This window comes from Polyodon spathula, chromosome 3, assembly GCF_017654505.1.
Source record: "Polyodon spathula isolate WHYD16114869_AA chromosome 3, ASM1765450v1, whole genome shotgun sequence".
Lineage (NCBI taxonomy): Eukaryota > Metazoa > Chordata > Actinopteri > Acipenseriformes > Polyodontidae > Polyodon > Polyodon spathula.
In genome coordinates this window covers 16,787,072-16,812,723 of record NC_054536.1, presented here as the reverse complement: position 1 = coordinate 16,812,723, position 25,652 = coordinate 16,787,072, and the positions used below count along the sequence as shown (strand labels likewise).

The window sequence follows — 25,652 nt, the reverse complement described above, 5'->3', positions numbered from 1 at the left end:
AGTTCCGGTACATTTTGGTAATGCCTTAACTTCAAGGACATTGTGTTGTGCAGATCTACCATTAGGTGGCACTAAAGTACGAAGCGCTGCGGGTGATTCAGATCAGTGAACCTTTTGGTGAAGCGCTGGTTCACGGCTCAGTGTCACGAGGCTTCAATATTCCCATCACTATAAAACAGCAAAACTGTATAAATTGCAGCGTACATTTAGCGCTACTGTATTATGTGTATTTATATTATTGCCCAACAGTCCCCGGCTTTACCTCGGGGGGTGCGAGTGATGAACACGTTCCTCTTTGTAATAATTAAGATAATTACAGTAAACTAATTATTAAGCTCAGGTGCTGCGCCCCGACTGGGTGCAAGCTAATTCAGGCGGCTTTATATACATGTAACCAGCGCGCCTCTAGCAAGCGAGTATATCTGTTTCTTTATTGTAAATACAAAAGCGGCAGCGTGGGGGTTTGTCACAGGCTTTAGCAAGAAGGATGGGTATCGTGGATTTTAAGCTTCTTTTAGGGTAAGTTCGGTGTGTTTAAAATCTGTTTGGTTATTCGTTATCGTTGCCGTGTTTCATTGGTATATGTGTGTGTGTGTATTCTTACGTTGCTGCGATGAAGGTGTGTGTGGTGCTTGAGTGCACCCGAGTTTGTATAGAATGTGTCGATGAGTAACATTTATTCTGTCTCTCCCCTCAGGGTTGCATTGTGTATGCTGTTACCTTTGGATGTGAAGGCTCAAGCGCCACCAGGCAAGTGCTGTTTGTTTAACTATTGCATGCTCTTGTAGGCGACAGTCGAACTGCTTAAATGGTTTGAAATGTTACAAGTCGTCTCTGTCCAAGAACGGTCTTGCTTTTAAAAGCACATTATCTGCCCGTATAACCCGTTGTGTTGCGCATTTAACTGTACAAACCACTCGGGTGTGTACCGGTTAGTTCTTTGTGTTGAGTAAAGTGTAGTTAGCGAACTATTGCAAGTATCGCCTCTCTGCCCGCAGGAACCTTTGTTAACGAGTGTCGGGACCGATACTTCTGGATGACGACTAAAAGAAGCTTCCTAATTGGAGGGAATTTCCGCTTCGATATCATTGGTAAACAGGATTTGCTCGGTAACAGTAACTTGTATTTTGAAGCATCCTGCAAATGCATACAATTAAACGTCTTTGCTTTTAGGTAACGACGGCATTCACTCTCTGGACGATGCCTACTCCGCATCCTGTGGATTTACCTACTCCGTTAATATCCCCGGCGACCTGGTATTCAGAGCTTCTTTCCTTGCTTGTCACGTCTCCAGCAAGGTGCGGCCACACGACCAGCTCCGTATGTATGCCACTATTTATTACAAGCCCGTGTCGCCATGTTAACCTAATGGCTTTTCATTTTCAGGATGATTCAGAGTTCAGCTTGAGATTCCGTTTCGTTCGCATCGACCAGTTCAGCAGAGAGACTTACTTCCCGTTCTCTATGACCTGCAGTATGGCCAAGCAATGGTACCCCCGCGAAATCGTCTGTGAAGAGAACTACATGGAGGTAACCCTTTACAATCTTTGTTCCATTGTGGTAGCCCAGTTGCAATAAACAAATGTGTAATCTAATTCAACCACTGTGGTCCCTTATTTAACTTGTCAACATATTGCAACTGGTTTAGGACAGAATACCAAACAGTAATTTGCAAGTCTTGCACAGAATTAACTATTGGAGTGTCTGGAAACTTGCATCTTTGCACTAACTATTGTGCTGCCACCTGCTTCCCATATCTGCATAAATGTGCACTTTTTTAAAAATGTTTACAGCTTAACCTGACGAGAAACCAACAAGGTTGTTTTTCACCCAGATGCTCCAAATGGGTTCTGTAAATTTCATGGCTCTACACTTTACGTAGACTTCCCCCTCCTTGAAGCACTTGCTACACTTCAGCAAGGCTGTGCTTCACAGATTTGGCATTCAAAATTCCAGAGCAGCATCTGGTTCTCTCCATAGGCAATTTTCCAGACTTCACCCACCCTATGTGGAATTCCACTCTAGCTAAAGCACACTTGTGGAAGTGGATGGTAATTGAAACTGCACTGACGTGCTAAATAAAATGTTGCTGTACAGCAGTTTAGTGATCATGTAAAATGATCATTCAAGAACGATTGATTGTTTCTGTGTTTGTTGGTGCTAATCCCTTTTTCCAGTATAGTCCCGTACCTGCTAACGGGGCTCCTCTTTACTGATCTGGCATCTACTTCTAGTAGAGTGACGGGCTCAAAGATCATTACGTATAGGGAGCTCTGAACCTAATTGGTTGTGTAACAGTATCCCCTTTTCCTGTAGATTTCTGTAAGGAGGAATGTGCCAGTTATTGCTCAGGAAGGGATGAATACTGAAGACTGGCAAGCTGCTCTCCCTGCAGTGAGTAAAACCACTAATTTGGTCTGAAGATGTTCCTGCAGCATAGCAATTTGTATAGGGTAGAATACAAGCTGCTATCCAGCCCACAGTAGCATCTTGCTGGCTGCTGTATAGCTCATCTTTAGTAAGACACGATTGCAGTCTGCAAATGCTCACGCTGCCTTCCTATGTACTAACCTGGAGCTACGGGTAATTCCGCCACAGATTTGTAACTTGGTCAATGACTTTGCTCCACACAACTTGTGCCCCTTGTAATTTTGTAGTCTATGCAGGCATGTGACTTGCTGCTCACCTGTATAAATGAAGTGTCTTGAACAAGCTTTGGAGCTTGGGTCTTGACTACTACAATCACTCTATACTTTCCCAGTCAAGCTGGTTACTTGCCTCCTACCCCAGTCCCTAGACCTTCTGCGCAGCTGCTGTGTCTCCTGTGTTCCAGGCCCAGGAAGCTGTAATGTCAGTGTGGCAGGTTGTGTTCCACAAGACTGGACAGCCAGCAAAATCCATGAATGCCTCCCTGGCTCAGTCTTGGGGCTACGTGATCAACTCCACCTCCACTAGGATCCTCTTCCGCTCACCCTATAACATGCCTGAATCGGAAAGGCTTACAGTAAGACCTCTACAAAATTGCCTTTAACTGGAGGGGGGGAGAGTTGATGGGTTCTAAATATTTACTTCTGTAGTGTGTTAAGCAGAGGTCCATGTAGGTGGGTGTGCCAAGGTTCCATATTGCTCCATTAGTGTCTCAAAGCACACTTGTATCACTGCTGTGCTTGAGCTCATTCCATGTTCTTCCAGGTTAATGGAATCCAAGTGGAAGCAATCCGGGCAACTGTCTTCTACAAGCAAAGGTGGATGCTGCTATTGGTGGACACTTCCGCTGCCTGTACCAAGAGTAAGATCTAATGCTTGGCTGTCTTGCCATGGTCCAGAGACCATGTGAAACTACTGCCATAGTGTGGTCCTTGTTAACTGGTCAATTCTAGTAGGAATTCTTTTGTAACCTCTCTGCATGCTAGCACTACAGATTCCTTCAACCAAGGGCTGTGATCATGCCATTTTCTCCATTGGCCATTGATTGCCATCTGCTTGGACTTGTATAGGATTCCCTAATGGAGCAGTTAAGCAAAAACCTCTTTTTCCCTCCTAGATATTGGTACCTTTGATGGTACACATTTGGCCTGGGTAGCACCCAGAGTCCTCACTCCACTGGTCCTGCATATAGAGAAGTTCCAGGACAAGGATATTTCCATGGGTGTGGAAGGGAAGCTGCTTGACCTTGCCACTATCCAAAGACGGAGCTATGAACTGAAGGTCAATGAGACCTTGATAGAAATTGCCATTCCTTATGGAGCAGAGGGTGGCTACCTAAAGGTAACAAGGGGGGGTTTACAGAAGTGGGTGGAGGGTTTGGCTATGGAGTTCCTTCACTGACAGCCAGGTAGCTTCTGGATGTGTTGCAGACTCCTTGTATCCCTAGATTGCATGCCCTTGGTGTTTTTTCTGTAAAACACTTTGACCACACTATCCCAGACACCTGGTTCATGCTCCCATGGCAGAAGTGTTGGCTGTCCTGAGTAAATACATAGTTAATTTATGTTGAGCTGTTCCTTGCAGACTCCATTGGCCAATGAACCTTCCAGCCTTGGTTCTGATGGCTTTTAATGGAGTCAACTTTAATCTTGTGACCGTGCCCTTCTGTCTCTCCAGAGTCGTGTCATAAATAACCAGTACAACCGTATCTACGCCATTGACCTATACCTTGAGCACCAGTGGGCAGATGACCTGTGGGAAGTGACCCAGCACCGCTCCTTCAAGCCAGTCCGCACCCCCTTCATTGCTGAGACCCCCTTTGTTGTCAACAGTGAGTACACTACTTGCCAGCATGGAATTTAATGGCCTTGTGCTGGTGCCAATGTGTATTGCAGCCTAAACCATGATGGCCCCCTTTAGGCCTGCCTTTGTTCTTTCCCCTGGGAGTTCCTGGACTATAACACTAGACCTGGCTATAAATCTGTAATGCTAACCTCTAAATGTCTGTGTTCCTAGATACCATCCCAGCAGAAAAGGTCTTCACGGTGACCCTTGGCGTCTTCAACCCTGACGTTGAGCTGAAGAACTTCACCATCAATGGGGTTCCTTTGACCCTTCCTGAGGCCATAAACCAAGGCATTGTGCTAACTGAGGTCCACCACCCCAATGGCACAAAGTCTTTTGTCCTGAAGGTCCCCTTCACCCATCCACTCATCCCACAAAAGGTAGGGATGAAAGCAGGCCTGTACATTAGTGGCTCAAGATCCAAGCTATACTGGTCTATTCTCCAGTACAGTTGCTGACTTTGTTCCTGCTTGCACCTTTTTTTTGTTCTTCTGGCAGTATATTGGCAATGGTGTCAGGGAGTTTACCTTGAATATCAACTACACCTTGAACATCATCCCTGAGAATGAGCCTTATTTCCACCCTGCAACCATTGTGTGTCAGATTAAGGATGTCGGTAAGTATTGGGGCTGGGAAGTGTCGCCGAACACCGACTGGACCAATTCTCTCCCAACCAAAGGATTGAATGGGTTGTGTGCCCACTCATGGAATTGGTGTCTCCACATTTTTCAATTTGAGCTAGTTTGTAAGCCTCCAGAAAATGTCATGCATGCAAGCTAGCATGCTGTCACCTTTTTTTAGGCTTTGCATACAGCTACCACACTAGCAGACATGCACCCCTATTGGTATCATCTTAATAATTGAAGTTTATGATCACTGCTGGCCAGAAACTGCTAGCGCTCGGCTAAACCCTGAACTGTATATGGCATTACTAAAGGTGGATTGTTTTTTATTGGCCTTGCAAGGTGAAGTGTTTTATTTTTGGATTAGTTATGCTGGAATACCTTCTTTGAATTCAAAATCATGTAGGATCTCCCTTCTATTGAAATTGGACTGGACAATGCTTCTAGTGAATACAAAGAAACAGTTATTGGACCTAAAATAGGTGCAACTAAATGCAGAAAGGAAGAATGAACTAAACAAAGATTCAACTCCCCACTCCTGAAAGCTGGTTAGCATTCCTATGGGAGATTCCCTTCAAGGTTAATTTTGTTCATATTTTAAAATCCCTCAAATCTCTCCTGGTTTAGGCAATTCTTGCTCTTGTGAGACTATCTTTGCGTCAAGAGAAACCCTTGTGTAAAGATGGCTTCATTTTTTTTGTATTTCCTTTTAAATGCAGAATGATCATTGCTTTGTAAAACCCACAACAATTTGTATAAATCGCATACAATTGCTATAGTGCTTCAGCTCCAAGCCTGAATTAGAAAGCAATAATACTTGCTGTATCTTGAACAAAACCTTTACTGTAAGGTTGGCTTGGGTTCAGAATGGGGATAAAACTACATGTTAGGCTTCATGGATTTTAGCTTCAACAAAACGGGTACTCCAAGGCCTTCCTGTAGGTGAAGGGTAAGTTCAGGTTCCAGCTTCTGTTTTCCTTTGCAGGGCACCAAATGTCTCTGCAAAAACACATTAACGATGTAGATAGTCCTCCACCAATATGTGCACTCTTTGTCCAGTCATGTCTTTGGTTATTCCTCTGACACTGCTGTCTAATACAAGACAGTGTTTCAAGCTCTGACTTCAAATGGCCCTGACTTGATCACTGGAGAACAAGTTTGATTTGATTCAAAGTACTTGGGGATTTTAGACATCTTCCGCTGCAGACTCCCAAGGCAAACCACTAGCGTAGTACTTTGTCTGTTTTTGGGGGAAAATCTGGATCTCTGTTCAAGCCGGTCACAGGCTGGGTCTTCCGTTGTACACAGAATGGCTTGGCACCCCATCCTTTTCTGTTTGATTCATAAACCAAAGATGAGCCACTGATGCTACAGCATGCTCTTCACTCTTCTCTTGCCTCCCCAGTACTTCCGGTGATCCAGGGCTCTTGTACTGAAAAGAGCATAGTCTTTGAAGTGATGCGTGGGAACATGGACCACCTCTGGGCCATGTACATTGAGAAACACCAGCTTACCTCTGAGCTGGTGGCTCAACGGGGCTACATCATCACCAACCAGACCAAGCTTATTGTGGAGGTGCCGCTCTTCAGTATTGGCTGCATCTACGAGGTAAGTCTGTGGAGGCTACTAGGAATGCCTTCAACTTAGCAGAGCCTCTAGAGGCTGAATTGGGTGTTGTAGGATTACCTTGTCTAGTCATTGTTCTAGTGCATTAACACTAGTACCTAGTATTTGAGCAGACCCAAACCTTGTTAAATCTGCAGTTCTCCCGGCACCACTAGGCTGGAAAGCCTGCTCCTCTGTGGGTTGGTGTGCTTCAAAGTGGGCTGGCTATTTTGAGGAATGTTGCTTGTCTCCTTTTCCAGGATATCTCCCTCCGAGGCCTCTTTGTTCGAGTAGAACTGACCTTGATGGATATCAGGACGCTGTCGGCAGTGCTGTCCTCTGTACAGCGCTGTCAGTTTGCTACCAAGCAGCTGCTGGGTAAGAAGCTGTACAAAGTGGGCTGGACTTTCTGTCTTGTATGCCATGCCACTTGTACACATGTTGGCTATAAACAAGCTGTACCAGGCTCCTTCTCCATTGCTAGAAAGAATATTCCACTGACCATGATGTTGCTTGCAGTTCAGTGCAACAATCCATAATGCCACCTTTCCAAGTTCTAAATGGTCTGCCTGGCCTCTTGCAGTCTGCAGACAAGCAACTGGTATCATTTGGGTGATGCTTCTGCAAGTAAGCCTGCACCATAGCATGATCCTTTTAGAACAGACTGGTGTGAGACCACCTACAGTTCTGGCACAGAACGTGTGCATCACCTAGATTTGTAGGATTTGAGTAACCCAATAAGCTGCATTGGGTTTGAAGTCTTGTCATGCAGTATATATGGGGGATGGACTACAAAGAGCTATGTAATGTTTTCTCTTTAGGCTTGACTAAAGAGAAATGGGATGGTTCTACAGGGTGCTTGTACAAGACTTCTGGTCATAGCTGTAGGTATCCTCTAGAGGCCACTTGGCACATGACTGGTGTGGCAATCTTGAACTGGTTCATGCAGCGAATTCTCTTTGAATGTGTCCTGGTTCAACTTCACCCCCTTCTCTCCAGTGTGCATGCCTAATGGTGTGATGACGGTGGTGGCTGTGACCATGGAGCCCATACCAGTAGTGGAACCCAGCAAGACCACCCTGCTGGACAAGACCTGCAAACCCAAAGAGTTTGACTCAACCAGGGCTCTCTTCACCTTCAGTGTCAACACCTGTGGGACCAGGAGCAAGGTGACCTGAGGTTTCCAGCATGGTGCTGTAAATCATTGCAATGGCCTTTTTATACAGGTTTTGTATTGGTAAACTGTATTGGGAGCAGTAAGTATCCCTAAAGGTGCTGTGGACTTGCCAGGTCTAACTAGCCTGTTTTGAAAGCCCAAGTGCAAGCACCTGTTGGCCTTCTAGGTTTGTTGTTGGAATACAGGATTTTCAAATGGGGCTAGTATTCGGGGGGGTGGAGGGGGGGTACTTTGTATTAATGGCTTGATGTTGTGGCAATGTTTCAGATTGTGGAGAACTACCTGATCTATGAGAATGAGGTGGTGTATACCAGAGCGCTATTCCCAGCCAATGCTCCAGTCATCACCAGGGACTCTGAATACAGGTGAGGATGAACACAACTACCTGAAATGGACACTGCTGAAGTCGGTGGCAGTGTATTCAGACTGGGGGCAAGCTGTCCAGTAGTTAACCAACTACAGGTCTTGGACAATGTAACCTAACTTAATAGGGTGTTGGCCCACCACTTATGGCCTGTATGTGCTGTGGCATAGTCTAGCAGCCTCTGCAGAATTCCAGGAGTGATGTGGCACCATTCTTCCACCAGTCAATCAATTTGCACGTGGTTGCTTGTAGGTGGAAAACACTCTCGGGTGTCACTCCCATAAAATCCATATGTCATGGCGAAGATCAGGGTCCTGGTCCTCAGACCATTGGGGGACCACACGTGCTGTGTGGATGCAGGGGCAATGTCATCCTGGAAGACATCCCACCAATGCAGGAAAATGCAATTGGGGGGGCAAAGATGATCAGTAGCGCATTGGCAGTGAGCTTGCCTTCTAAGGGAATGAGTGCACCCAAACCATGCCAGGAAAATGTGCCCCACGCTACGGAACCACCAGAACCCTTCCCTGTTGGAACCAAGCACTTGGAGCTGTAGAGTTCTTTAGGTTGGTGCCACACATGCACTCTTCCATTTGTTTAACCTGGTGGCTTCATCTGACCATATCTCATTTCTCGACTGCTCGGTAGTCCATTGCCTGGACTTGCAAACAAGCATTGGCAGATGTGATGAGCTTTTTGTGCACTGTAACCAGACTGGTATCCTGCTTTGTGGCGTTCTTGGTGGATTGTTCATGGAACTGGTTGCTCAAGCTTCAGGTTAATTTGCTGTCATTGATCTGCAGTTGCTCTCCTGTGTCTGCCATGCACTCTGGATTATTGCATGGCTCTCTCAATCCTGGAGTGTGTGCTTCCTTTTTTTGTTTCCCTTGGACTTCCATGCCCACATAACCTTAAACATTGGTAGTGAAACATCCACAAGTTGAGCTGTTCTGGTCACTGAAGCTCATGCCAAACGTGCCCCAACAATTGCCATTTCAAAGTCTGGTCTCCTCTTGCTGCCATGCTCGCCATAATTCTAGGCAACCAAACCTGTCCAGCATGTCTATAAATGACCCTAAGCATGCTGGATGTTGGCTTAACACATGAGCCACACCTGTGTGGAAGCCCTTGTTTTCAATGGACTTGGTGTTTCCATTAGTTTTGTCCTACGTGTGTCTACTTGCTGTAAAGATTAATTCTGAAGGAACCACTTCATAAACTAGCATTTAGACATGCGTATTTGAAAAGACTATCAAACTACGTGATTCTGTGGAACTTCTCTCTCTCTCTCTCTCTCCTAGGCTGACAATCCGTTGCCGCTACCCCCTCAATGACACTATAAAACTGGTAGCTGAAAGACGGGCTGTCCCTGCCTCCTCCATTGGAAGAGGTCTTGGATCCCTGCAGTTCCACCCTTACAGCTCTGGGCAGACGGGTATGGCTTCTAGTGCCTAGTTTTAGCTTGCCCAGTCCTGGGACACTATTAGTAAACTTTATCCTGACTACCAGTATGAACCTACTACTATGACTCCAATTCTTGGTTTCCCAGGCCAGAAGAAAGCCACGGATGTCTTGAATCTGAAGGCCCGTCTAGCAAGAGGTTGGTATCTGGTACATGCCTTCATTCTCAATTCACTTTAATGGCCCAATTCTGTTCTGGTCTTTTGATCCCTTACCCACCAGGAATGGTGGCTATGCACAAAGAGCTGTAAAAGCATAGCAGTGATGGACGGTCTGTCTTTTCTCCTCTTCCCCCTCCCACCAGATGTGACCTTCTCCCAGTTCTATCCCGAGTTCCCTGTGTCCAAGTCTGGGCTGGAGCCCTTGTTCCTGGAGGTTGGGCTCCTCCATCACCAGAACTTGGCTGACCACCTCATCCTGCAGGACTGCTGGGCCACAGAGACCCCTGAACTGGATGCCACCCCTCAATGGGACCTGATCACTGATGGGTAAGGGGGTGGAGGCTACAAGAGTAAGCGCTCAGATAGTACTGAGCTGGAGTTTCATTGTCATTTTATGCCAGCTTGGCAGAGGGCTAAACTTTGCTTGCTAATGTTTACTGTGCTGTGGACTTGCAGTAACGGTTGCATTGCATCATAACCTGGCTGCCTAAATATACGTGACTTGTAATCCTGTCTGTGCAATGGCCTTTTCCCTCTGGTGGGAACTACATGTGGCCTTTTTTTTTTTTTTTGAGGCACTGGAGTGTTTACCCCAATTTCTTTTTAAACTAGGGTTTGCTGAAACCTCATTACCCAGTTTGAAAGACGGTTAATTTATACTGTGGTACTGATGCTTATCTGTATCCAGTTTTACATACTCTTTGGGTAGGTTTCGTGTTCAGGAATCCTACATGTTGCTGCTGCTAGCTGTGTTTGTTCCATGGACAAAGCCAACATAGCAATTTACCTAACAAATTGGTCAATTAACTGGTCTATAACCGTCTTGCTGGGAAGATCAGAGCATAGTCTAATTGCATTTTAGGATGAAGGTATTCAATAGTGGTGAACAAATTGCATGTATAAATATTGCACCCAATAAATGTATTGTATGATTTGTCTTCAGTGTACACAATCAATTGCTGACCACTCGAGGTGGTCAAGTAATAGATGGTCAAAGACCATGAAATAAGGTCTTTCTATTCATTGGAATGCCACTAGTCTTGGAATATGCAATAAATATTTATTGCATAAGATCACATCCCAAAACGAACCAAGCCAGTGTAACATTGTACCGAGCCAAGCATTCAGTACAAGCAATGGGGAAGAAATGACAACCCAATATTCACTGAGCACAGGGGTTTGAGAACCAGTAAGGAAAGAAACATTCTCCATTCCATGCAAACACTCGGATTGTCATTAGTCGTGGCAAGTAAAAAAAAAACCCTGCAGCTTATACTGAGGGGGGAAAAAATAAGTAAACTCTCTCTCTCTCTCTCTCCAGTGCTCAAAGTAAACTTGAGATCTAGTTCCAAGTCCGTGTAATCGTACCATCCTCTAGGAAAAACTCCTAAGCATTCTTTGTTTCAAACCCAATCCCGGGAACCTGGTCGTCATGACCTCCACAGCAGTAGGTAGTTCTATGAACTAATTTATTTGCACACTTACTCTAGGAAACAACCAAACCTGGCCATGGTTAATTGTCAAACCGCCATAACTTTTTAAATGATTTCTGACTCGGACACTCCTTCCTCTCCCGCCATGCACTAGCAGTGCTACCTGGATCCTGGAAATCCTAATGTCGCTGCCCCTTTATCTTGTGGCAATGTTTATTTTCAGTTGAACACATGGCACATATTTGACCGATCGTCACAATAACAAACGTGTAAGTCTTTGGCGGCTTTAGGATGCAGTCCTTTCCTAAAATACATGCCTCCTGTTCACCCATCAAGCGCCATGCCTTGAAACCCAGTGTGTCATTGCCTTCTAATGTGTCTTCCTTCTTTGCAGCTGCCTGGCCAGTGGAGACTCCTACAAGACCCAGTTCCACCCAGTGTCTGCCAGCGCTCTCGCAAAGAGCCCCCACCACCTGAAGAGGCTTGAGATCCAGGCTCTGTCTGTTGAAAACCATGCCCTGTGGCAACAGGTTGGTGGCATTCGGCGAGCTCAATACTGAGCCTTTTGATCTGCAGTCTCACCCTGGGGTTAATGGACATCCAGCTACTCCAGGTTTTGGGGGGGGGGGGGGCAGTCCTGCTCTAGAATAGCTTTTACAGGCTGAAATATTGGCTGGCTGTGTGTTTGACTGAACTCTGGCTCCAACTGCCTGACCTGCCCTTCCTGTTTTGCAGATGTACTTCCATTGTCTAGCTGTGGTTTGTGCTTCTGAGAAGGCAGGTGTCTGCAATAAGACCTGTACTGCTGGAGATAAAAGATCAGGTAGGCATGGTATCTGACCTCTCCTGCAGTAGATAGGATGCCCATTGTATGTTCTATAAAACTCTCAATTGCTCCTTGGATCTAACGCCTCCTTTTGGGTTATGTCTTCCAGGCCGCAGTGTTGAGCTGGCTGACTCTGTCAAAGGCTATGCTTCTGCTGGACCAGTCCAAATTGTACCCGAGGGGGAAGCAGCCGGTAAGCAGTAAAGCACAAAGATGCTAATCTCCTGCCTGCCTTTGTATTTGAGTTCCATCTCCATGGTGATGGAGAAGGGTAGGAAACTGCTGCCGCTTTGGCGCTTGCGTGGCAAGCTTCATGTATTGCTCCAAAGGGAACCTAGAGCCAATATGGCACAGGCAGGGGCTGTAGTTTCTAGAGATCAAATGCTTGTCCCAGGCACTGTGTAGAATGTAAGCAATAGCTGTGTTTGCTAACTAGCACTGCCTCGTTCCCCAGTGGACGTGTTGGGTATTGTGTAGCTTCCTCACGGTCCTAATACTTGCCATTGTCTGTCTGCTTTCAGGTGAGACTCATCTGGCCCCCTATATTCCAGTCTTGGCAGTTGCAGTGGGAGTTCTTCTACTTGCTGTTGTAGTTTTTGCTGCCAAAGCTGTGTGATGACTCTCTCTAATAAAAACTTGAATGTGTAAACTTGTGTGTGGGGTTGTTTTTTGTGGCTAGATCTCACTCTTTCATTTATTGATGCTTCAAAGGCTCTGAATAAACGGAGTAAGGTCTGGGGTATTGGATGCCTCCAGTCTTAAGCTAACATTTGTGTCCTCTTTCGGTAACTTGCTCTGCAATGCTTTTGCTTGCTAAACGAATGTGATGCTTTTAGCCATGACCTGTATTTCCAATATCAATTGGTCCTTCTCTTCAAAGACATTGTACTGTGCAGCTGTAGTATTAAAGGATGCTAAAGGGGCTGGTGTCATGTGAACATTCCTGCAAACCTGTGGCTCAAAAGGCTTGGTGACTTCCAAGGGTTTATTTTCTTTCCCCCATCACTGAGTGGCTTCCAATGTGTGATATCAACACATATGCTGTGCCCGTGGCTATGAGCTTTGTGTAATGGAAAGCTCTGCTTTCAGTCACCTACGTTACTGAGATGCACAAATCAATTCTGAGCAGGCCTAGGGGCTGTTTCCTGCACTGTAAAAGCAGTTTTCCCAAACCTCTTCCTGTCTCAATGTTCTCAAACTTCTATATAGGTGCTTGCTGCATTCCAAAGAACCGCTTCCTGGAATTGTCAAACCCAGCAGTGCTGACAGCCTTGGCTGTTGAGTTCTAGCAAAGACAGGCCATAGATGCATGCTGTGAAAGCTCTGTTTTACAAGCAGCAAACTGTGAAGCCTCTGGCAGTGAAAAGCGGGTCCAGAACGCCTGTGCTCATTACTATAACTATATAGTACGTATATATTTTCAATGGGAAAAATTTATTTGAAGTAACGTTAAGATTTTGTTGTAATAGTGGAAAAGATTAGGAAATTGCAACTTAAGGTAGCCACGCAAGCTTAACTGCACCCTTATGTATATGTTTCCCGTTACCCTTGACATCAGCAACGACATGACAAATTCTCCCCAAAGACTGGCCATAGAGACATAACAGTGGGAAAACTTTGTCCTTGTCATTGGTAACATGTTCAGAAACTGCAGAAATCTGCAATTGTACCTAAACATTTTAATGACGTAATTGGCTTCCAACGTAACAGTATGTTAGCAAGCATTCATAGTCAACTGTAAAGTTTGAAAGAACAATGGTTAATCACATTGCAAACGCATACATACTGCAGAAAATGCGGTGTCTCCTTTTACCACATGAAACAGTGCAGTTTATATAACAAAGCCAATGTTGCAATTCCAGAATTTTGTTGGTATGAATATGGCTGATAGCGTTTGGAGAAATATTGCTTGTTCAGCATTAGTTCCAGTAATACATAGGTCTCAAATATATTATATAGCACTACTGTATTGTGAGTTTATTGGTTTTACTTAGAACATTGGTAGAATAATTAGCTTGACAGCAAGCATTATGGGAATGTTAATGGAGTTAGTGAACAGGTTACCAATCACAAGGACTGTGATTTCCCAGTGGTATGTCTGTATGGCCAGTTTTCGGGGAGAATATGTCATGTGCTTAGTGATGTCATTGATGATGTCATTTGTAAAGTGAAGTGTGACAAGAAACATACACAAAAGGGTGCAGAGTTAAGGTTGCGTGACTACCTTAACTTGAGATTTCCTAAACTTTTGGACTTTTGCAACCAAACCTTAACGTTACTTTAACAAAGTTTTTTGCCATTGAATTTCCTTTGTTTTGGAAAACAACAACCACATCTGCCACATAATGCAGTTGTGGAAACACAACTTGCGACACTGAAAAGCACAGAAGAAATAGACATGTACCACGTATGTAATGTTTTTTGTTTGTTTGTTTGACAGATTTATTGAAGCCAAATGAAATGTTGAAAATGTTAATCCCTGCCCATGAGGCTGGAGAGGTGGGGACAGAAACGACTGTACCTGAGAATGGAGAGGGTGTATAATAAGTAACATTAAACACAGGGTCAGCGTCATTGTTTACGTTTTATTATGTCAAATCAGAGAGCAGTGAACAGTTTTAAAACCTGCCTAGAGCAACAAAGATTTGTTTGTGGGATGCAATGGTATAGTTGAACTCCAGTCAGTACCAGAACAACAAAAGAGAGGGGGGAAATAAAAAAATCCTCAAACATGTGCATATATATATATATATATATATATATATATATATATATATATATATATATATATATATAAATATATGTTTCCCTAGTGTGGAAGGCACAAAAACATTATTACTGATTACCAATTTTAATCCAGACAGAAACACAGATGTGACCCGTGTGTGCTGAACTACATATCCCATGACTCCCTATTCAGTGCAATGCAACGGTCACATGTTGCTCTGCCTGCAACGACGTCAGACAACAATGACGTCAGACCGTTATCTTTCGGGTTCCATTTCTGTAAAACTAGCCCTCCATTAGCATTGCCATAATGCTTGCACGTCTACACGCCCGGGACTATGTGTATGCCGAGCGTGGTTCCTTAATTTGCTATACTTTTTGAGATACAGATTTTTTATTTTTTATTAACCCCCCTTTTGAGCTGATTGTAAAATCGACTTTAAACAGGACCTTCGTTCAAACCTTAACTCATTTCTGCATTCATTTTCAAGCTTTATAGCAGCAACATTTTCATGGCATGTTCAAACAACCTTGACAATTGAAAACCTTTTTTTTTTAAATGGCAGGCAACATTGTGATTGTTTCCATAAATATAGACCTCATGCTAAACTAAGAAACCAAAATAAAACCAAGCTGTATCTTTTACTTAGAATAGTAAGCACAACTGAAATGTTTAAAAGAAAAGCACTTTACATAAACCTTTCTTTTGTATATAGCAACATAACCTTTACTATTTTAAATAAGAAGGGGCCGCCGTTCTATTGACGGTGTAATAAGTATATGTTCGAGGCATTGGCCAGGGGTTTAATTGGGTTAATTAATGAAAGGTCTGGAATGGAAGTGGCGAGTTTGTTAACCCTCTGGTGACTGTACTGTGGAAAGGGATTTTTTTTTTTGCCTGGTCTGCGTACTTTCTACAGGCGCCACCTCTCCATAAAGGCGGAAACAATGACATTGAGAGATGGATACGCTGTCCACTGTGAATTTTGCTGAATTTTAAGCATTCTTAAAATCCATGCCTTTTTAAAAGTTGTATTACTAATTGCATCTGATATTAAAAAATACTAATTAGATGTCTTTCATGCACAATTCATTGGATGTATACATGTGGAGATTATTAATTGTGTTTACAATTAAGTTTGTAACGTTAATGTTGTTCATGTTTTGCAATAAGTATTTTTGATTTGCGTCTTTGGGTCGTTTTTATTTTCCTTATGAATGTTGATGAATAAACTTGGTCAAATTAGAAATCTGCGGTTTTATATTTTAGATAATGGTTCTTTAAAAATTCCTAAATGATGGATAATCATAACCTTTTTATCTCAGGTGATGTTTTCCGAAGGTAATCTAAGAAAAGGGGACGTTAATCGATCTTTACAATGTATAATATAATAATACTTATAACAACCTTTGTGTTTCTGTGCCAGGATGAAAAAGGTTTCTGTAGATCGTCTGCTGCGTTTTAAGTCACAGTGTTGATTCCCAGTAAGCACAATAATAACTGCCAGCATCGTTATCTTCCACGCTGGTTATAATGAGATTGCAGATGGACTCCTCGCTTAGTTTTTCAGCTTTGAAATGGTCTTTATTAAAACCTTGGTCGTTTTCATGTTTTCCGTCATTCTGGTAGTACAATATCCTCTTTAAACCTTCCCCAGGTCTCTGTCTATACCAATGTATATAAGCATCATTAATGTTGAACCCGACGGCTTTACAGCTGAAAGTTGCTCTTCTTCTTGTTGGTCTTGTGACAGACACCTGCGACTGTTCTAAAGAGACAGAAAACACTCCATCTGAAATAATAGAAGAAAAGTGATAATGCGATTCATCCGAATCACCATGATAAAATGCTGCTTCTATCGTGAGTTTAGTTTAGTAACGCATCTGAAGTTATATTACAAGTGCTAGTTTATAGGAAAAAAGATAAACTCACAAAATAACGTAATGAAAATCATAAAGAATCTCAATCCAATCATCTTGAAATCTACACCAACAGGACAGCGAAGAGTACTTCTTTCTTTGGTTTAATTAGCAGGTACCAGCAGAGCCCAGTTGAAATAGATCGCTGCAAACATTCTCTGGTCTGTAGTTTTCCAAAGGGGTGTGTTTCTCAAGATTGTACAGACAAAGAGGAAGTGACTCGCATACAACTGGTTCTTGATTCGGCTGTTTAAAAGCAATCTTAAATTATGCACGCAAACACCAATCAAGCTAGCAGTGCCTTCTTTCGATTAAATGTTACTTTCTCACAATTATTGTCCTTTTGTTAAAGGCAGTGAACATTCAATACATATGTTTAAGTTGTTACGCTAGGATTGCCTGATTGACTGAATAACTGGTTACTAATTCCGATCCACACTATTAGTGTCCCGAAGAAGGATAGAAGAAGAAATCAGTTGTCAGACAGTACAGAATTCCAGAACAAACTAAAATATGTAGCACTTTTCCGAGTAGTTTTGTAGAGAAAGGATTCTTATATCCTGGCTGGTATCTTATGAAAAACACTTGCTTACGGTTTTGTAACTGGTGATGGGTTCAATAAGCTTATCTCTCTGGAGATAGTTTAGGAATATTAGATTTGTTGAAGAAAAAAAAAAACGCAGTTTATTATTATTATTTAGTAGTAGTAGTACCATGTAGTGGTGGTGGTGGTGGTGGTGGTAGTAGTGACAGTACATAACAATAACCAAATACCGTAAGTGCTATTTTAATAGACTGTTGTTTGAAATCCTCAAACCAATAACAGATATATTTATGTTATAATGGATCCTTTAGCTCTAACATGAACATTCTGCGTGCCTCCTCTTTACTATTTATATGGGGACGACTTCTGTGCACAATGGCCTGTAAATTAAAACAACAACCTTAATATGATGCAGTAACTTCAACTTTTTTTGTTGATTGATGAAAAGCATTTTGTTCAATGCTTTGCTACAATGATAGCCCTTCTATAAAGTTATATAAATATTAAGGAAATAAAAAGGAAAACCCTTGCAACTCTGATCAATAACTATTATAACAAATGCGACCAAACTAAATGCGCTTTCATTATAATCACGTAAGAACTAAGAATGACGTTGCAATTAATGCAATGAACTTGCATACTCGGTTACAATACAGAATGACCTCTTTACGCTCACATGTGTTTTTTGTATGAAGTGCCCCAAGCTGTAAGGCAGCGTGGCGCTCCAATACGCACAGTAATAGACAGCCGCGTCGTTTTTCTTAACGCTTTGTATTACAAGAGTGCAGGCATTCTTGTCGTTCCATTTTTTTACACTAAATCTTGATTTTATGTCCTCATTCAGGATTGACTCTTTGTTTGTATCTGATTTAAAATAAAGGAGCCACTCCATTTGATTTTTCCCTGGAGTTTGCCTATACCAGTGAATTATTTCTTCCTGGAATGAGCCTTTCTCCATCTTGCAGGTGATAACTCCAATTTCACCAGGTCGCTTGGTGATTGAAAGCTGGGACTGTGTTATGGAATCAGCTTTACAGCTGCCTGTGAAACATCAACATCAAGACGGTGAAGCATTTGTTTGTACCTTTACAAAAAAACATGTCCATTGCATTGCAATGTATACGTACCTGACCAAAAAATGACCACGGTGGTAAAATGAAGAAGCATCGTGTTCAGTCTGCATGAAAATGTAACTGAGACGTTCCAAACCGGAATTTTAACCAAAAGCACAATGCAGATGATGTCATCAGCGACTACACAAATAAAATATGTGTGGTGTATTGTCTCTGCATGAAAGTAGACAATGTAAACACAAGCATTTTCAGAATGTAAATGATATGTAATAATGATGTATTATACTGTAGAAAAGCAAATACCGGTATGTTCAAATAAACACAGTTATGTATAAAACAATAACGTTGTCAAAAACGCAGAAATTATGAGGAACAAAAAATAGACTTAGTAGACTGACATTTCACCTAATGCAATTTATCTTAACTAAACTCTCAAATCCAACTTAATAACCTGAACCTCAATTATTCATAATTCCCATTTTCTTAGGGAACATAACACCACAAGGATTTTAACTTTCATTAAACAGAGAAACACTCATTTGCACATTAAATCTTTATTGGGTGGATAACTGCAGCATTCCACATTAGCATATCTATGTAGAAAATGTCTTGATTTTCAAAATATATTACAACAGAATAGTGGGATTAATTTTTAACATTTTTTTTTTTTTAATATTGCAATTATTATTGTTATATGGTCTGTAAAGTTTGTTGAATGGGTGTAAAAACTCATTAAATTATGTCTGAAACGAAGGCCAGATAACACAGCCATTAGATATTCCTCATTTTAATAATCATCTTTAAAAAATGTTGAGTGAAGTGAGACATTCAACCGCAACCAACCACCTCCTCCCTTGAAACACCAACACCTTAATTCAATATTCATCTTTCTTCATCTGGTTTTTTGTGGGTGGTTTGGAGGGCAGGTTGGTCCTAAAGGTGCTTCCCTCTGACACAGGCAATGTGGATGGGGCATCGGGAGCGCTGGTTGGCTCCTGGGCGGTTGCAGCAGCCAGCAGAGAAGCAAGCGCTGTCGACTGTGGAGAGACATCTGGGCCACCAGGAGGAGATAGAGTGTGCCTGGTGATGCAGTGATCAGTGAACTAGGCCCAGCAACCACAGGTCCAGACACAAATGCCGGGTTGGGACATAGGGGTGGTGGTGGTGGTGGCCTTACCTCCTCCTCCTGGGTCTGATGTAAGGGGTGCCCATTTAACACCTGCTGTGACCCCTGGGCTTTTGTAAGGGGAGTGCCCATTTAACCCCCTTGGTGACCGTGAGCTTCCTTGAGGGGGAGCCCATTTAACTCCCTAAGCCCGAGTGACCTTTTCCCTGTCGGGGCTCCTTTACAAAGGGTGGCCCCAAAGTTGGCAGTGGTTCTGGGCCCTCCAGTGGTGGTGAAGCAGGCAACAGCATGGAAGACTCCAGCAGGGTGGTGGCACTAGCAATAGCAATGCTGGAACCCTTGATGTGCGGGCCCTGAACCTTCCGGACATGCAGCTGGAGACTGTAATGATTGTGCAGGCAGCAACTCCCTTGCTTGCTCTCGGGCAGGCAGCATCTCTCTCTCTGGCGAAGGAGATGGCACTGGATCATTTGCTCGCCTCCTCCGCTTTGCCCCTTCTCTGGGCTGGTGGCAACTCCTCTTCACCCTGATGGGAGCACAACACACCATAGGGTGCCACAGGGGAGACAACAACCTTGGTCCTCCATGCCTGCAAGGAGGGTGTCTAAACTACTGTCCCAGATGGCTTGGGAGGCAGAGGGGCCTGTCTCTGGCTTTTGGGCAGACAGATGGTCTTGGGCCTTTAGGTGGAGCCACTCACCAAGGGAATCTCATCCCTATAATATGCCTCCATGAAGCAGGGGTCTTCTTAGGGCCACTCTTCCTTGAGGTGCCCCTACTCGCAGCAGGCTTTGCACCATGGAGCCCCTTCAGCTTCAAGCCGTCATTTCTTCTCATACTAGTCTTTATTGAGGTCCATGTTTGTTTGTTTTTTAAACTGTAGTCCTGCTCTGAGTCTCTAGGGGGTGCTATCCCACAGCTGACACCAAATGTAGCAGGATAGTATCAGGAATGAGACTCAAAGGCTTTGAAGCTGCAATTTAAGCACTGGGTGCTTATGTTTAATTAATAAAAATACACAAACAAGAACAATGGCCACAATTAAAAGGTTTAAGCAAAATACTACTGTACAAACACTGATGCCAGGCTGGGCATTCACCTTTACTGACAAATACACAGAGTATACGCAGAGCATACGCACAACAGAGCACAGGTTACACTCACCTCCACCACAACCCCCAAACAAAGGAATTTCTCAACCTGTCAACCCTATATTCCCAACACACAGAATTTACATGTCGGGCTTTTGCCCTGCCAATGTCATTTTTTTCTATCAAACCAATATCAATATGGGAGGAGAGGATATTTGCTTTGCCAAATAGAGTCTCCTAGCTGTATTTGTCACTCCAGTGCAATTGTAATAATAAAGTAATTATGTGCAATATATTGTAGAACCATATTCATTGGATATGTAATTTGCTTTACATTCTTTGGAAGATCAGAGAATATTGTACTGATAATTAGTGCATTTACTACTGTAGCAGAATAGTGTCACACATCTTGAAGAGAAACTGGCTCTTGTGCTCACCTTTCTGTCATTAAATTTCAATGCAAAACATTGAAATGAGACCATTTTTTGCAGACAACATTTCAAGATGGCATAAACTACACATGTGCAAGTGCGCTGACTACAAATTAGACTTTTTTCTTCCGAAGACAGTATTTAGCATAACACCTGTAGCTTTTTAGCAAGCACATACCAATGGTTGTTGAATCAAGGCAAAGTGTACAATCCAACCCATTTTGTTAGGAAATTTAATTGCACACAAATTGAACAGCTAAGTGACTGTAAAATGTTACAAAGTAGGGAACTTTAAAAAAAAAAAATTGTTGTATATTTAAAAGAGGCCTTGGATTCCTAACATTTAAAGAATAGTTATTAATTGTGCAACCCAAACTGAAAAACTGAACACGAGTACAGGTGTACATCTACATTTCCATTCTTTCTTATATCTAACATCCATTTCAACTGCAGCACACAGCAGCTGTGGATTCTGTTAAACACAAAGATTTTGACAGATGGTTTCCTATAGATGAAGCAATGTGAGATTTTCAAAAAGCACGGTAGTTGCCAGCATCTGATTCTTCTATATCAGTTACTATAAGGGTGCAAGAACTCCGCTGCTCGCCTGGTGTTCTCTCTGCCTCACTTCTCCCATATTACTGCACTGTAACTTTCACTCCACTGACTCAAGATCACCGCTCGCATCCTGTTCAAGACTCTTGTACTCGCCTACCAATGCCTTGACCAGACTGCACCCAGCTACCTTTCAGACCCTCACATCTCCCTACATCCCCACTCGACCTCTCCGCTCTGCCTGCCCTAGAAGACTGGCTGTACCTCCTCTATGCTCCCCTGCCTCCAGAGCCTGCTCCTTCTCCACCCTCGCCCCGCAGTGGTGGAACGACCTTCCTACGGATGTCAGAACTGCCCAGTCCCTGACCACCTTCCGGCGCCTCCTCAAGACACACCTCTTCAGACAACACCTGTAAAACTCAACTCTTCCCTTCTGGACAACATAGCACTCTGCCTTTAATTCACTTTAACTTCCATTTATCTGCTCTCCATTTTACTGTATTTAATCCTGCACTAAAACCAATCTGTAGTATTTTGTATTTCACTTGCACTTGTATCTAACCCTGATGTAACTATCAACACTGTCATCTGCTCTTGAACTGCCCCGATATCAAATCGTACTGTGCTGGGTCTCACCCTCAATGATACAAAAAGCCAATTAACACTGGTGCAGAGTAATGTCTATTTTGGTCTCTGGCTGGATTCCCTTGCAATGCAGCCCACCTGTTGGACGACAGGTTAGCTGCTATTCGCAACTGCCTGGCCCTGTTTCAACCAGGGTGCACAGTGCAATTAGTGTTGTGCCAGAAACTACTGGGTATGATTGCTGCAACTGGGGTTACTTCACATGCGCCCGCTTCAAGCCTGGCTCAATGCCTTTCGGCTACACCCCAAGTGCAACAGACACCATCGGCTGACAGTATCTCGTCTGGACTAGAGAGCGCTACACTGGTGGAGGCAAGCCCATAACAGCACATAAATGCACTAGAGCTGAGAGCAGTCCAACTCGCTCTGCAAAATTTTCTCTTTGTGCTCTGCAGCAAACATGTCCTCATCCACACGGACAACATGTCAGTGGTTGCGTACGTGGAGGTCCACTAGGCATCGACGCCTTAGCGCACGAATGGCCCAAATTGCCTTTATACGCTTTCCCGCCTATACCGCTGTTCCCTGCTTTCCTCGAGAAGGTCAGGAGAGAGGAAGCGACAGTTCTCCAGGTGGCCCCCAAATGGCCCAGGTGAACCTGGTTTTCGAACTTCTGCCAGCTGCTACAGGGCCAGCCCTGGTAGATCTCGGCGCGCATGGATCTCGTCAGTCAGGCAAAAGGCACCCTCAGGCACCCAGAACCGGGCAGACTCCAACTGTGGGTCTGGCCCCTGAATGGGACAGTCTGTTTGCCCTAGGACTTCTTCCATAAGAGCATTGTATGCCTATAAATGGAAATATTTTCAAAACTGCTGCATGGCCAGAGGCTATGATCCCATGTATTGCCCTATAACAGTTATATTATAGTTTCTGCAAGATCTACTAGAGGCGGGTAAATCCCCCTCTATGTTGAAAGTGTACCTAGCAGCCATATCTTTTGCCATGTTCCCATCGACTCAGTATACCCGGGCACTCATATTCTGGCGACCCATTTTCTAAAGGGTCCTCGGAGGTTACATCCTTCTATAAAGGATGTCCTCTCACAATGGAGTCTAGATGTGGTACTGGAGGCTCTCACTAAGGCCACGTTTGAGCCCATAGAAACCAAAGAGATGAAATATCTCTCTATGAAGACAGTCTCTCTGTTAGCGATCACCTCTGCTAAGCGGGTCAGTGAGCTACAGGCTCTGCCCACTAAAATTTCCTGTATGCGCGTTTGGGATGATGGAATCAAGGTATCGTTGCACACAAACCACATTTTCCTCCCTAAGGTGTTTACAGCGTTTCACTTGAGTCAATCAGTGGATTTTGGTGTAGGAGTCAAATAGGAGATTACATTCCCTCTGCCCAGTTCCGACATTGAGATGCTATGTTAATAGAACGAGAGCTCTGCGTCAGTCTGACCAGCTCTTCGTTTGTCATGGTGAACGGACCAGAGGTGAAACCCTCTCTAAGCAGCGACTGTCTTGATTTGACTGCATATACTAATGCCGGCCTAGTCCCCCACTGGGAGGGTGGCCACACACTCAGTCAGAGGTGTGGCTATGTCATGGGCCCTCTTCAGAGGTGCCTCATTGACCAATATATGTACTGTGGCTACCCCGCGTACATTTACAAGGTTCTACTGACTTACTATTGTAGATCCCTCTATGCCTTTAATAGGCGCCAGGGTCCTTGAGGTTGCACGCTCACACCACCAGCCCTAGATAGTGCTAGCGAGATGTCCCTCAGATGCTGTCCACTCATTCTCCCTCACGACGGCTGTGGTATACTTTCCCAAAAGTATAATTGGCGGTCATCTTTGAATTGAAAGTGAAAGATAGGTTACGGATGTAACCCCGGTTTCCTGAAAGAGAAGATGACTGCCAACCTTGTGAGGTCGCATCACTCGCATTTGCGGATTCAATGCAAAGAGACTGATTCTCCGCTCAGTGACTATTTATTACCCTGGTGAGGCGGGACCGAGGACGTCACTCCGCGGAGGGGCCTATCGGCAGCTTTGATATAAAATGCTCAGCAAATATCCCAAAAGTATCATTGGCAGTCATGTTCTCTCTCAGTTGTGCATTCGATCTTTGCATATGCCCTTAAATTTCTTGTGATTGAAAATGACGATTTAATTAGATCGCCTCCAGTATGACCTTAAATGATAACATGATTCATATTATTTTAGTGAATCAATACATCCAGACAATTTTAAATACATGAATAAAAAGCAAACTGTTAATCCCTCGTATAAAGAAGTTATGAAGGAAGATGAAGGAAAAGATTAACATATTTACAAGGTCGAGTCATTTTTCAAGAGACCAGTATACATGTTGTCTGTTTTATTAGCAAGGAGCCGGTCGATTATTAAACCATCTGTAGCCAAAGAAACCATTTTGTGATTTTTGGTTTCCTTCACAAAGAACTTTGCGAGTACTTCTTTCCGGCATTCATTTTACATGTTTAAATTACTATGGATTACGAAGCACCCAAGATACCTTACCATGTACTTTGTATGTAAACCAACATTTCAGAAGATACAGTAATTGAGAGCATTAATAATTGCTTAATAATGTGTATCAAAAATATGTTAAGGGTTATTGCCTTCTCTGTAAACTAACGGTGTGGCTGTCCACAGTGTCACTGTTATTGATAGTTCCGGTACATTTTGGTAATGCCTTAACTTCAAGGACATTGTGTTGTGCAGATCTACCATTAGGTGGCACTAAAGTACGAAGCGCTGCGGGTGATTCAGATCAGTGAACCTTTTGGTGAAGCGCTGGTTCACGGCTCAGTGTCACGAGGCTTCAATATTCCCATCACTATAAAACAGCAAAACTGTATAAATTGCAGCGTACATTTAGCGCTACTGTATTATGTGTATTTATATTATTGCCCAACAGTCCCCGGCTTTACCTCGGGGGGTGCGAGTGATGAACACGTTCCTCTTTGTAATAATTAAGATAATTACAGTAAACTAATTATTAAGCTCAGGTGCTGCGCCCCGACTGGGTGCAAGCTAATTCAGGCGGCTTTATATACATGTAACCAGCGCGCCTCTAGCAAGCGAGTATATCTGTTTCTTTATTGTAAATACAAAAGCGGCAGCGTGGGGGTTTGTCACAGGCTTTAGCAAGAAGGATGGGTATCGTGGATTTTAAGCTTCTTTTAGGGTAAGTTCGGTGTGTTTAAAATCTGTTTGGTTATTCGTTATCGTTGCCGTGTTTCATTGGTATATGTGTGTGTGTGTATTCTTACGTTGCTGCGATGAAGGTGTGTGTGGTGCTTGAGTGCACCCGAGTTTGTATAGAATGTGTCGATGAGTAACATTTATTCTGTCTCTCCCCTCAGGGTTGCATTGTGTATGCTGTTACCTTTGGATGTGAAGGCTCAAGCGCCACCAGGCAAGTGCTGTTTGTTTAACTATTGCATGCTCTTGTAGGCGACAGTCGAACTGCTTAAATGGTTTGAAATGTTACAAGTCGTCTCTGTCCAAGAACGGTCTTGCTTTTAAAAGCACATTATCTGCCCGTATAACCCGTTGTGTTGCGCATTTAACTGTACAAACCACTCGGGTGTGTACCGGTTAGTTCTTTGTGTTGAGTAAAGTGTAGTTAGCGAACTATTGCAAGT

The 25,652-nt window shown here is 43.5% G+C and overlaps 1 protein-coding gene across 1 annotated transcript; it reads left to right on the top strand.

Annotated features, from left to right (window-relative positions):
- The first annotated feature begins 1,000 nt into the window (after positions 1–1,000).
- LOC121307843 lies at positions 1,001–22,490 on the top strand. Its single transcript, XM_041240141.1, has 22 exons — positions 1,001–1,091; positions 1,174–1,298; positions 1,387–1,530; positions 2,317–2,394; positions 2,834–3,004; positions 3,193–3,289; positions 3,545–3,768; positions 4,105–4,258; positions 4,444–4,652; positions 4,771–4,888; positions 6,301–6,503; positions 6,761–6,878; positions 7,500–7,669; positions 7,945–8,042; positions 9,343–9,476; positions 9,591–9,641; positions 9,807–9,990; positions 11,491–11,626; positions 11,832–11,919; positions 12,032–12,115; positions 22,108–22,168; positions 22,430–22,490. Exons 1-22 carry the CDS (start codon positions 1,037–1,039, stop codon positions 22,488–22,490), a joined length of 2,763 nt encoding a protein of 920 aa, XP_041096075.1. The 5' UTR covers positions 1,001–1,036.
- Positions 22,491–25,652: the final 3,162 nt, after the last annotated feature.

Excerpts from the sequence above, each read along its gene's own strand:
- LOC121307843 (XM_041240141.1), top strand. The coding sequence starts at position 1,037 with ATGACGACTAAAAGAAGCTTCCTAATTGGAGGGAATTTCCGCTTCGAT. Across the intron at positions 3,290-3,544 it reads TTCCGCTGCCTGTACCAAGA|ATATTGGTACCTTTGATGGT; the intron begins GTAAGATCTAAT and ends TTTCCCTCCTAG. Across the intron at positions 3,769-4,104 it reads CAGAGGGTGGCTACCTAAAG|AGTCGTGTCATAAATAACCA; the intron begins GTAACAAGGGGG and ends CTGTCTCTCCAG.